The sequence below is a fragment of the Peromyscus leucopus genome, chromosome 6 (assembly GCF_004664715.2).
Source record: "Peromyscus leucopus breed LL Stock chromosome 6, UCI_PerLeu_2.1, whole genome shotgun sequence".
NCBI classification, from domain to species: Eukaryota; Metazoa; Chordata; class Mammalia; order Rodentia; family Cricetidae; genus Peromyscus; species Peromyscus leucopus.
The window spans coordinates 81,190,150-81,204,107 of NC_051068.1; the positions used below are offsets into that span (position 1 = coordinate 81,190,150).

At 39.6% G+C, this 13,958-nt stretch overlaps 1 protein-coding gene across 1 annotated transcript; it reads right to left on the reverse strand.

The window, feature by feature from the left end:
• Positions 1–12,536: 12,536 nt before the first annotated feature.
• Positions 12,537–13,662, reverse strand: LOC114699948 (olfactory receptor 11A1-like). Its single transcript, XM_028879315.2, has one exon. The coding sequence runs from the start codon at positions 13,505–13,507 to the stop codon at positions 12,557–12,559; it is 951 nt and encodes a 316-aa protein (XP_028735148.1). The 5' UTR covers positions 13,508–13,662; the 3' UTR covers positions 12,537–12,556.
• Positions 13,663–13,958: the final 296 nt, after the last annotated feature.

Consider the following 13,958-nt stretch of genomic DNA (forward strand, 5'->3'; position numbering starts at 1 on the left):
ATATTTCCCCAGCTCTAAAGCTAGAAATCCATTTGGTCTAGGTCAGTGGTTCTCAACCTTCCTAATACTGTGAGCCTTTAATACAGTTCTTCATGTTGAAGTGACCTCCAACCATTATCTTCATTGCTACTTCATAGCTGTAATTTTGCTGCTGTTATGGATCATATTGCAAATAATTTTTGGAGGTAGAGGTTTTTAAAGGGGCCTTGACCAACAGGTTGAGAACCAGTGGTCTAGGCAGTCATATTTCTTGGTTCTTTGCAATATTTTAGCATTTATTTCCAGTTGTGGGGCCAGGAATGTGGTGTCTCTGATCCTATAGACTACACAAATGGAGAAAGAGTTCCACACTTCATGTTTCATTTTACAGTTTTAATAGAAATAGGAAGCCAATTTTAAGCAAATTATCTTCCCTTCCATATATGAGAAGTCAAGAGCTGTGGTTTCCTACAGAAGGAATACTAAGGAAGTATTTCCCCCAGATGACAGTGGTTTACTGACCACAAAAACCTTGAGGCTTTGTGAGCTGATTCCAGGCTGGGACCTTGTAGGAGAAGCACTGTAGACTGGTAAGTAATGTCTGATTATACTATCTCCCCAGTGACTATAACAAATATGGTCCCAGAGGCAGTTGTAGCACAAAGGGAAGTTGCTTATGTGCTGTTGGCCAAGAAAAGCCACTGAGTTGGTAATGTGGCATTTGAGATAAAAATATGTACTCAGAAGTGCTGGATCCCTGCTATTTCTCAATAATTATGTGAGAAAGTCTACCTGATCCTCCAAGAGGTTATCTCCATATCTATGAAAAACACAGACGAGGTTAACCATACAGTTTTCCTAGATCTTAACAACTTTGAACAGTTATCACTTTATAATACCAAAGGTGAACTGCTACTGAATGATGGTTTTTTCATAGGGTTTGTATGGAAGGGTTTGTCTAGAAGAATTACTAAAGCTCTTCATCCACTGGACTCTATTTGTGTCTTAGTTACTTTTCTAATGCTGTAATAAAATACCATAACCAAGACAACTTAAAAAAGAAAGTGTTTCATTTGGGAGTTCATGGTTTCAGAGGGTTGGAGTCCATGAAAATCATAACAGGGAGAATGGCAGCAGGCAGGCAGACATGGTGCTGGTAAAGTAGCTGAGAGAGCTAACTGGGAATGGCATGAGCTTTTGGAACCTCAAATCTTACCCCAAGTGACACACCTCCTCTAACAGGGCTATACTATACCTCCTAATCCTTCCCAAACAGTTCCACCAACTAGTGGCCAAACATTCAAATACATGAACCTTTGGGGCCATTCTTATTCAAACTGCCACAACTTGTGAACCAGCAAACATGCTGTACATGTCTTCATTCAGGATAGATTTGGTGTTTCTTTTTTCACAAATAAGAAAGGCTGGTTCATGAGTTTAGTAACTTATCCAATTCTCAGTGCTAAAAAGTGGCAGAGCTTGAATTAAAAACTTACCTTTGATGAAAAAAAATCACTCTTAAATCTAGTCATCTATCACAACCCCAAATAGAATAATGACAACTTGTCACAGTTGAGCCACCTTCAGATAATTGAAAAGTGACAACTTTTACTTCTACTTGAGACACATTATAATATCAACACTATTCTCCTAAATTTTGGTGATATTCAAGAAGGTAATTTTGTCTACAAGAAGCAAAGTGTACATCTGTTTTCATGTAGTACAAATGTGCTGTTACCCAACTCAGATCTTGACTAACCTCCATGAATAGTGAACATAATCTCTTAGCTCAACTGCTGAAGAAGGGAAAAGGCAAACCCAAATACTCCTATTCCCGAACTGGAGATGTGTAATTTTTCAGAAATGACAAGGAGACAAACAATATCTGAGTGTACAATGCTGCCATAAGCTCTTCTACTCTGAAGCTGACTCAGAACTGAAAACTTTGAGCTAAGCTGATTTTTGAACTAAGAACAAACACATATCCAGCACATCCCATGTTGTCACTACTGGAAGTGTGCACATTGGGAAGGAAGAGTCTCACTGAAGGCCTGGCCACAGGGGGTGGCATCAAATAAATACAATTTCTTAACTTTTGATTGGGTTTACTACTTCAGTAACAGAGGAGTTATTTATCTGGGTCTACAGATTGCAGTTTAGTTATCATTTATTAATGTCTAATATCCACTTATAAGCAAATATATACCATATTTATCTTTCTGTGTTTGGGTGACTGGAGATACTGATGCAGTTCTTTGATTGAACTTCATTTCTACAAATCTTCATTTTCCTATTTCTAAATCCTAGAGTACAAAGGATTATATTTTTCAATCTCTATCATATTGGTTTTATTTAAAATTAATCAACAGTAAATATTATACAATTAGAAGTGTATAATTAGAGCCGGGCATTGGTGGCACACGTCTTTAATCCCAGCACTCGGGAGGCAGAGCCAGGCGGATCTCTGTGAGTTCGAGGCCAGCCTAGGCTACCAAGTGAGCTCCAGGAAAGGCGCAAAGCTACAAAGAGAAACCCTGTCTCGAAAAACCAAAAAAAAAGTGTATAATTAATCACAAAATTTTCATTTTCTTACTATGATACCTAAATGCTTTCAAAAAACCTTAATTGTAAACAATGGGATGTTCAGATGTGATATAATTGTTCAACTACAAAAAATATTATCACAGGATGCACTTGCTATGTATGCTTCAAATGATAGTAGTTTCCACAAATAATATTGTAAATGTTTTTAATACTGTATGATTTAATGAGAGATTGTCCTAAAAATTCTGGGTTTTTCAGTGATAATCTTGAGACCTGCCAAAAGGGCTTTTCAGATACATATGTATGTTTATACTTGACCCTAACTCCACAAAATTTGCCTCCGCTTCTTTTCATTTTTTTCTTTTATTGGAAATATATTCTTTTCTTATACACTGTATCCTGATTATAGTTTCCCCTCCCTCTATTCCTCCTAGTTCTTCCCCAACTTTCCCTCTTCTCCCCTCTGGAGGCACTCACTTTCTGTCTCTCAATAGAAAAGAACAGATATCTTCCAAGAGGTAACAATCAAACATGACAAAATAAAATATAATAAAATGAAGCAAAAAAAAATCATCATATCTAAATTAGACACAGCAACCCAGCAGGAGAAAAAGAGTCCAACAGCAGGCACCAGAGTCAGAGACCCACTCATTTTCACAGTCTGGAGTCCAGTAAAATTACTAAACTAATAGCTATAACATACACAAAGAGGACCTGATGTAGAACCATGTATGCCCTGTGCTTGCTACTTTGGACTCTGTGAGCTCATGTGCACCTTGCTTAGTTGATTCAGAGGGCCTTGGTCTCCTGGTGTCCTCCATCCCCTCTGGCTCTTACAATCTTTCTGCCCCCTTCTCCACAGGATTCCTGAGCTCTGAGGGGAGGGATTTGACAGAGACCTCCCATTTAGATTCTCTCTACAACTAATGTCTCGCTGTGGGTCTCCATCTGTTCCCATCTGCTCTCGGAGGAAGTCTATCTGATGATGGATGGATAAGGCACTGGTCTATGAGTATAGCAGAATAACACTGAGAGTTATTTTATTGATATATTTTTTTAGATTAGTAGTGTTTGGTTTTACCCTATGTCTCTGGGTTAGTTAGATTCTTGGTTACCAAATCAGTATCAGGTTTGGGTTCCTTCTAGTGGAGTGGGCCTTGTCAAATCAGACTTTGGTTAGCTATTCACATAAATTCTGTGCCACCATTGTCCTAGCATATTTTGCAGACAGGATAGATTGTAGGTCAGAAGTTTTGCGGCTGGGTTGGTGTCCATATTTCTTATTTGGGAGCCTGCAGAATAACTTCCCACACCAAAGAAACTAGAATGTAGGAGTCATGGCTCTATGTAGGTACCAGCTTAACGTCTCCATGTTCAATGAGTTGTGTAGGTGCTGTTCTTGGCAATAGGGCCCCAGGTGTCAGTTTGCAGAGAAAGATCTTTTGTCTTTGCAACAGGCTGGGTTGTTTCAGGATTTCCATGTGACCCCATTGGCCAACAACTCAATTGAATGCAACCAAGTACTGCCAGTGGAAGACTCACCTGGCTACGAGATGTTCAGGTGAGACTCCACATCTCCCATTACTAGGAGTCCTCATGTGTACCATCTTCATACATTCTAGAAAGTTTCCACTGCACTAGGTTTCTATAATACCCCCAAATGATCCCCAATTCCAGTCATCTCTCTCCACACTCTCTCCCTCTACCCCATTCTCCTCACTTGATCCCCCTGCTCCCATCCCCACCCACCCCCAGTCTGTCAATAAAATCTATTCTATTTCTCCCTCCCAGGGAGATCTATGTGTCCCCCGACCAGACCTCTCCTCTTTACCTAACCTCTCTGAGCCTACAGATTGTAGCTTGGTTATCATTTACTTAATGGCAAATACCCACTTATAAGCAAATATATACCATATTTATCTTTATAGGTCTGGATTACCTCACTTAGGATGATTTTTTTTCTAGTTCCATCCATTTGCCTGCAAATTTCATGATGTTATTTTTAACAGCTGAATAATACTCCATTGTATAAATGTATCACATTTTGTTCATCTGGATTATAAGATATTTTTGCCACCCACCCTCCAAGACTGCAACTATTCCCTGAGACAGTGCCTGCCAGCACCCGACTGGACTAAGAGGTGAGTGTTTATCCTCATACCCGAACACCCCAGCCCCTAGGCTTTGGGCCCAGAGGCACAGACCTGCGCCCCTACACCACCACCCACTCCAGTTCCAGTTTCAGGCCAGTTGGCAGGCAGACCACCTGCACACAGGACAGACTACCCCCATGCCCCATCAGACCCTGTAATCCAAGCGAGACCTCCCCCAAATCCCACCCACCCTCTGAGACTGTAACTTTTCCCTGAGACAGAACCTGCCAGCACCCAACTAGACTACGAGGCCAGTTGGCAGGCAGACCTCCTGCAGACAGGTCAGATTACCACCATCTACCACATGCTAAGACTCTAGCTACTCCCTGAGACAGAGCCCACTAGCGCCAGTTGGACTAAGAGCTGCCCCCTAAGACAAAAAGTCCATCAGCATCAACTAGACCAAGACCTCCCACTGGATCAAGAGTATCAATCAGACCAAGAGAGGCTCCCTCAGACACAGACACCACTTATACCAAGAGGAGAAAGAGATGGGTAGATGCCAGAGCAAAAATACAGTCAACAACATAAAAACCAACATGGCTCCATCAGAACCTACATCAGCAAGACCTGAACATACAAACACAGAAGAATCAGAAGATATCTACCATAAAAATGACTTTAAGAAGATATTAGAGATCTTAAAAAAGGAAATGAAAAATTGCCTTAAAGAAATCCAGGAAAAGTCAAACAAAAAATGGGAAGAAATCAGTAAATCCCTTGAAAGCCAAGAGAAAACAATTAAACAAGTGAGGGAAACAGTTCAAGTTTTCAAAACTGAAATGGAGTCAATAAAAAAGACACAAACTGAGGTAATGCTGGAAGTGGAAAATCTGAGTAAACAAACAGGAACTACAGATGCAAGTATAACCAACAGAATGCAAGAGATGGAAGAGGGGATCTTCAGCGTTGAGGATATGGTAGAAGAAATAGATTCATTAGTGAAAGAAAACACTAAAGCCAACAAAATCATGACCCAAAATGTCCAGGAAATTTGGGACACCATGAAAAGACCAAACATAAGAATAACAGGGATAGAAGAAGGAGAAGAATACCAACTCAAGGGCACAGAAAATATATTCAACAAAACCAACCATAGAAGAAAACTTTCCCAACATAAAGAAGGAAATGCCTATAAAAATACAGGAGGGTTACAGAACACCAAATAGACTGGATCCAAAAAAAAATCCCCTTGCCACATAATAATCAAACCACTAAACATAAAGAACAAAGAAAAATATTAAGAGCAGCAAAGGAAAAAGGCCAAGTAATATATAGAGGCAGACACATAAGAATAACACCTGACTTCTCAATGGAGACTCTAAAAGCCAGAAGGTCCTGGACAGATGTTATGCAGATACTAAGAGACCATGGATGCCAACCCAGACTATTATACCCAGCAAAACCATCAATCAACATAGATGGAGTAAACTAAACATTCCATGATAAAGCCAGATTTAAACAATATCTATCCACAAATCCAGCCCTACAGAAAGCACTTGAAGGGAAAATCCAATCTAAGGAAGTTAGATACACCCATGAAAACACAGGAAATAGATAGTCCCATACCAACAAATACCAAAGAAGGGACACATACAACACTAGCACTAAAAAATAACAGTAATTAACAACAACTGGTCATTAATATCCATCAATATCAATTGTCTCAATTCACCTATAAAAAGATACAGGCTAACAGAATGGATATGAAAACAAGATCCATCCATTGGCTGCATACAAGAAACACACCTCAACTTCAAAGACAGACACCACCTCGGAATAAAAAGCTGAAAAAAGTCTTTCCAATCAAATGGATTTAAGAAGCAAGCTGGTGTAGCTATCCTAATATCTAATAAAATAGACTTCAAACTAAAATCAACTGAAAGAGACCAGGAAGGACACTACATATTTATCACAGGGAAAATCTGACAAGATGAAGTCTCAATTCTGAATATTTATGCCCCAAATAAAAGGGCACTGACATTCGTAAAAGAAACATTACTAAAGCTTAAATCTTACATCAAACACCATACACTAGTAGTGGGAGACTTCAACACCCCACTCTCACCAATGGACAGGTCTGCCAGATAGAAACTTAACAGAGAAATAAGGGAACTAACAGACATTATGACTCAAATAGACTTAATAGATATCTACATAATATTCCACCCTAACACAAAAGAATATACCTTCTTTTCAGCATCCCATGGAACCTTCTCCAAAATTGACCACATGCTTGGTCACAAAGCAAATCTCAACAGATACAAAAAAATTGAAATAACCTCCTGTGTCTTATTAGACCATCATGGCTTAAAGTTAGATTTTATCAACAACAAAAATTACAGAAAACCTACAATCTCATGGAAACTGAATAATGCCCAATTGAATCACCAATGGGTCAAGGAAGAAAGAAATTAAAGATTTCCTAGAATTCAATGAAAACGAATGTACAACATACCCAAACTTATGGGACACCATGAAAACAGTGCTAAGAGGAAAATTCATACCTCTAAATACCCACATAAAGAAGTTGGAGAAATATGACACTAGTAACTTAACAACACAACTGAAAGCTCTAGAACAAGAAGAAGCAAACACACCCAGGAGAAACAGAAGCCAGGAAATAATCAAATTGAGGGCTGAAATCAATAAAATAGAAACAAAGAGAATAATACGCGGTGGTGGCACACGCCTTTAATCCCAGCACTCGGGAGGCAGAGCCAGGCGGATCTCTGTGAGTTCAAGGCCAGCCTGGGCTACCAAGTGAGTTCCAGGAAAGGCACAAAGCTACACAGAGAAACCCTGTCTCGAAAAAACCAAAAAAAAAAAAAAAAGAGAGAGAATAATACAAAGAATTGATGAAACAAAGAGTTTGTTCTTTGAGAAAATAAACAAGATAGATAATCCCTTATCCAAATTAACCAAAAAGCAGAGAGATAGCCTCCAAATTAGCAAAATCAGAAATGAAAAGGGGGACATAACAACAGACAATGAAGAAATCCAGAAATCATCAGTTCATGCTTCAAAAACCTGTACTTCACAAAACTGGAAAATCTGAAAGAAATGGATGATTTTCTGGATAGGTACTACATACCAAAATTAAATCAAGACCAGATAAACTATTTAAATAAACCAATAACCCCTAAGGAAATAGAAATGGTCATTAAAACTCTCCCAACAACAACAACAAAAAAAAGCCCAGGACCAGATGGTTTCAGCGCAGAATTCTACCAGCTTTTCAAAGAAGAGCTAAAACCAATACTCTTCAAATTGTTCTACATCATAGAAGCAGAAGGAACATTACCAAATTCTTTTTATGAGGCTACAGTTACCCTGATACCCAAACCACACAAAGATGCAACAAAGAAAGAGAATTACAGACCAAACTCCCTCATGAACATTGATGCAAAAATACTCAATAAAATACTGGCTAACCAAATCCAGGAACACATCAAAAAATTATCCATGACCAAGTAGGCTTGATCCCAGAGATGCAAAGATGGTTCAACATACAAAAATCTGTCAATGTAATACACCATATAAACAAACTCAAAGAAAAAACCACATGATCATCTCACTGGATGCTGAAAAAGCCTTTGACAAAATCCAACACCCCTTCATGATAAAGGTTCTAGAGAGATCAGGAATACAAGGAACATATCTAAACATAATAAAGGCAATTTACAGCAAGCTGACAGCCAACATCAAATTAAATGGAGAGAAACTCAAAAAATTCCACTAAAATCAGGAACAAGACAAGGCTGTCCACTCTCCCCATATTTATTCAATATAGTACTTAAAGTTTTAGCTAATTGACAACATAAGGAGATCAAGGGGATACAAATTGGAAAAGAAGAAGTCAAACTTTCACTATTTGCAGATGATATGATAGTATACATAAGTGACCCCAGAAACTCTACCAGAGAACTCCTACAGCTGATAAACTCCTTCAGTAAGGTGGCAGGATACAAGATTAACTCAAAAAAATCAGTAGGCCTCCTATATACAAATGAAAAAGGGACTGAGAAAAAAATCAGAGAAACATTACCTTTTACAATAGCCACAAATAATATAAAATACCTTGGGGTAACTCTAACTAAGCAAGTAAAAGACCTGTATGATAAGAACTTTAAGTCTCTGAAGAAAGAAATCAAAGAAGATATCAGAAAATGGAAAGATCTCCCATGCCCATGGATAGGTAGAATCAACATAGTAAAAATGGCAATCTTACCAAAAGCAATCTACAGATTCAATGCAATCCCCATCAAAATCCCCACACAATTCTTCACAGACTTGGAAAGAACAATACTTAACTTTATATGGAAAAACAAAAAACCTAGGATAGCTAAAACAATCCTGTATAATAAAGCAACCTCTGGAGGCATCACGATCCCTGACCTCAAGGTCAGCTATAGAGCTATAGTAATAAAAACAGCTTGGTACTGGCATAAAAACTGACATGTGGACCAATGGAATCAAATTGAAGACCCCGACATTAATCCACACACCTATGAACATATGATTTTGACAATAAAGCCAAAACTGTACCATGAAAAAAAGAGAGCATCTTCAACAAATGGTGCTGGCATAACTGGATGTCAACATGCAGAAGATTGCAAATCTTCAACAAATGGTGCTGGCATAACTGGATGTCAACATGCAGAAGATTGCAAATAGATCCATATCTGTTGCCATGCACAAAACTTAAGTCCAAGTGGATCAAAGACCTCAACATAAATCCAGTTACACTGAACTTGATAGAAGAAAAAGTAGGAAGTAGTCTTGAACGCATTGGCACAGGAGACCACTTCCTAAATATAATACCAGTAGCACAGACACTGAGAGTGACAATTAATAAATGGGACCTCCTGAAACTGAGAAGCTTTTGTAGAGCAAAGCATACAGTCAATAAGACCAAACGGCAGCCTACAGAATGGGAAAAGATCTTCACTAACCCCACATCTGACTGAGGGCTGATCTCCAAAATATATAACGAACTCAAAAAGCTAGACATCAAAATACTGAACAATCCAATTTAAAAAAAAAATGGGTTACAGAGATTAACAGAGAATTCTCAACAGAAGAATCTCAAATGGCTGAAAGACATTTAAGGAATTGCTCAACATCCTTAGTCATCAGGGAAATGCAAATCAAAACAACTCTGAGATGCCATCTTACACCTGTCAGAATGCCTAAGATCAAAAACACTGAAGACAGCTTATGTTGGAGAGGATGTGGAACAAGGGGAACACTCCTCCACTGTTGGTGGGAATACAAACTTGTATAACCACTCTGGAAATCAGTATGGCAGTTTCTCAGAAAATTGGGAATAAGTCTTCTTCAAGACCCAGTTATACCACTCTTGGGCATATACCCAAGGAATTCTCAATCTTACCACAAGGACACATGCTCAACTATGTTCATATCAGCATTATTCATAATAGCAAGAACCTGGAAACAACCTAGATGACCCTCAACTGAAGAATGGATAAAGAAAATATGGCGCATATACACAATGGAGTACTACTCAGTAGTAAAAAACAATGATATCATGAAATTTGCAGACAAATGGATGGAACTAGAAAATATCATCTTGAGTGAGGTAACCCAGACTCAGAAGGAAAAACATAGTATGCACTCACTGATAAGTGGATTCTAAATGTGAGGGAAAGGATGGCCAGACTGCAACCCACAACTGCAGAGAGGCTAGCTAACAGGGAAAGACCCTAGGAGGGACACATGGATGACCCTGTGAAGGAGAAGTGGATGAGATCTACATGAGTGGACTGGGTGTGGGGGTGTGGCAGAGAAAGGAGCAGGGGATGAGAACATAGGGAAATAGGAGGGTCGAGCTGGAACAGGGACAGAGTGGGAGGGCAGGGAGGAAGATACCATGATAGATAAGGACATCATGGGCATAGGAAGAGGCAGCGTGCTGGGGAGTCTCTCAGGAATCCACATGGTTGACCCCACCTTGGTCTGGTGGCAGTGGTCCAGAGGGTGCCTGGACTGGTCTATTCTAGTGACCAGCCTAGCAAATAACCTAGCTGTCATCATAGAGCCTTTATCCAGTGACTGATGGAGGCAGATACAGAGATCCATGGCCAGGCACCAGGCTGAGCTCCAGGAATCCAACTGATGAGAGAGGAGAGATACTGCAAGCGAGGGACATCAAGATCATGATGGGAGGATGTACAAAGATGACCAGATGACCGGTCACACTAGTGGAAGCCCATGAACTGTGGACTGGTGGCTGTAGATCCCCCATGGGACTGGACTAGGCCCTCTGGATAAGGAAGAAGGTTGTTTGGCTTGAACTGTTTTGGGGGCACCAAGGCAGGGGGATCAGGATATGTCCCTGGTCTATGGGCAGGCATGTGGAACCTGGTGCCTGTGGTGTGACACCTTGCATAGCCTTGGTGCAGTGGGAAGGGGCTTGGACCTGCCAAGGCTCAGTGTGCTGGACTCTGCTAACTCCCCATGGGAAACCTCGATTTGAGGGATGTGGGGATGCGGGGTCGCTTGTGAAAGAGGGCGGGGGGTGGGAGGAGGGGGACCTGTGGATAGTATGTGGAGTGAGTAGAAAATTTCTTAATAAAGAAAAATGAAAGGAAAAAAATATTTTTTCCCATAGGCCAAATATATTTCAGAGAAAGACACAAAAGCTCTGCACTCCTGACATGCAAATAACATCTTAGATTTATTTTTATGGAGATTTTAGTTCACAGCAAAACAGAAAGTATAGCAAGTTCTCACATATCCTCTATTCCCACACATTTAGCCTTTTCAATACACAAATCTCATATCCAATGGGGTCCAATTGTTATATCAGGAAACATCATCATCACCAAATGACCAATTGTGGCTCACTGTAGATATTGTACATTCTCTGAATTTCAAACATGTAATGACACATAGCTACTCTAACAGAATCACATAGTTTCACTCTCTTGTAATTGTTTTATAGTCTACTTATCCATGCTTCCTGGCTCCCAATGCTTGGCAACTACTGCTTCTTTTACTGTTGCTATGGTTTTGTCCTTTCAAGAATATTGTATAGTTGGAAACATGGATAATGTAGCTTTTTCAGTAGCATTAGTGGTATTTGGGGGGGGCTTTCTCTGTATCTTTTCATTGTTCAGTGATTCAACTTCTTTTTATAGAACTAAATAGCCTTCTATTTTCTGGACTTACCCAATCATATACTGAATGACATCTTGGTTGCTTCCAATTTTTGGCAACTATAAATAATGTAGCTATAAAAAAAGCTGTGTGAATTTTTCTTTTATAGGAATAAGTTTTCATTGAATTTCAACAAAGGGTGTAATTGCTCAATAATATTGAAAAAGCATGTTCAGTTTTGTAAAAAACTGCAAGACTGTCTTTCAAAGTGGCTGAGAATGTTGTGTGTCTTCCATCAATGAGATGTTTTTGCATTTGGTGCTATCAGTGTTCTATGTTTGGGCCATTCTGATAGATATGTATTGGTCATCTTATTATTTTGAATCATCAGTATAATTTTGTATTTATATTCATGGTGTTATATTGAGTATTTGGCTGATGATTTCTTCTTACTAAACTGTGATTTTGATGAGAGAAAAGAATGCTTCAGTGATTTTTTCATATGTTTTGTTTAGCAAAGTACCTTGAGCATAATTGACTTTCAGTGAATATTTGCATAAATTAGTTAAAATTCTTGTCATTTCATATTGATTATTGGCCTTTATTTTTACAAGAATCCATGACTCCTGAGATGGGCAGGACAGAAATTGACCTTCTTAGACCTTGACATGGGATACTAATCCATCTGAAGCGTCAGAAATCATCAGCGTCTATAGTCATTCTCAGAGGCCGCTGTCATAGCTCTTTTCTTTTTCATGTCATATGAGAAAGCCTGGCTTCTTACTCAGGCATTTCTTCAAAGCTTCATGGATGTCTCTGTTTCTCAGGCTATAGATAATGGGATTGAACATAGGTGTCAGGATAGTATAGAGCAGAGAGAACCCTTTACGCAAGTATTGGGAGGAGTTGGCAGAGGGCACAAGATATGTGGCAATCAGTGTTCCATAAAATACTGTGACGACAGTGAGATGGGATGAACAGGTGGAGAAAGCCTTCCTCCTGCCAGTGCCAGATGGGATTCTTAGTATGGCAATGAGGATGCATGAGTAAGAAACTGTGATGAGGAGAAATGGGACCAGAGTGACTGCGGAAGACGTGGCAAAGGCAATGGTCTCAGTCAGTGAAGTGTCCATGCAGGAGAGGTGGATCAGAGGGGTAAAGTCACAAAAGAAGTGGTCAATTTCATTAGGGCCACAAAAGGTTTGTCTACACAGCAGGACCATGGTGATGGCTGTGAGGAGGAAGCAGCAGAACCAAGATCCAGTAGCCAGCCTTAGGCAGAGAGAGCCAGTCATCAGGATGGGATATCTGAGAGGCTGGCAGATGGCAAGGTAGCGGTCATAGGACATTACTGCAAGCAAGAGGCACTCTGTTGCAGCAAGGGATCCAAAGAAGTAGAATTGTGCCAAGCAGCCAACCACTGAGATAGTCTTCTGGTCAGCTATGATAATCAGCAACATCTTGGGGACAATGTTGGAGGTGTAGCAGACCTCCAGAAAGGACAGGTTCACTAGAAAAAAGTACATGGGAGTATGCAAAGTATGGTTGTACAGAACTAGGAGGACAATGAGGATGTTTCCAGAAACAGTTAGGATGTAGAAGATGAAAAACACTATAAAGAGGGAAATATTTAGCTGTAGGATGGAAGAGAATCCTTGAAGAACAAACTCCACTATCATCGTTTGATTTTCCCGGGATAAGGTCATCATACTTTGGCTTCTGTAAAGGAGAACATATAATGAAAACACACAAAATATAGCTAGTTCTAGTTTACACAAAAACGTGAACAGAATGGCTTTTATTCTCCACTCTATCTACTCTCTGCTCTGTGGTACCTGAATGGGAGAGAGTGGACTGAAGAAGAGAGTTGGGCTTCTTTAACTCACATACAAGAAAGTAATTTAAAATAAGAGCCATGGTTTTATTCTTTCCTTCCCCCTTATTTGGTATCTTCACTTCATCAGGACCAGACACATATGAAAGAGAAGAACATAAATATGGAGGGAGAGATGCTTATTGCACACTCTTCCTGGGTGTAGTCTGGTAATCTGGTGAGTTATAGACAAGAAGGAATATCTAAAAGAAAGCACAACAGAGAAAATTCGGAGGAGGTTTGTGAAATCTCCGAGAGAGCATGGAGAACCAAGGACACAAGATAAA

Excerpts from the sequence above, each read along its gene's own strand:
- LOC114699948 (XM_028879315.2), bottom strand. The coding sequence starts at position 13,507 with ATGATGACCTTATCCCGGGAAAATCAAACGATGATAGTGGAGTTTGTT.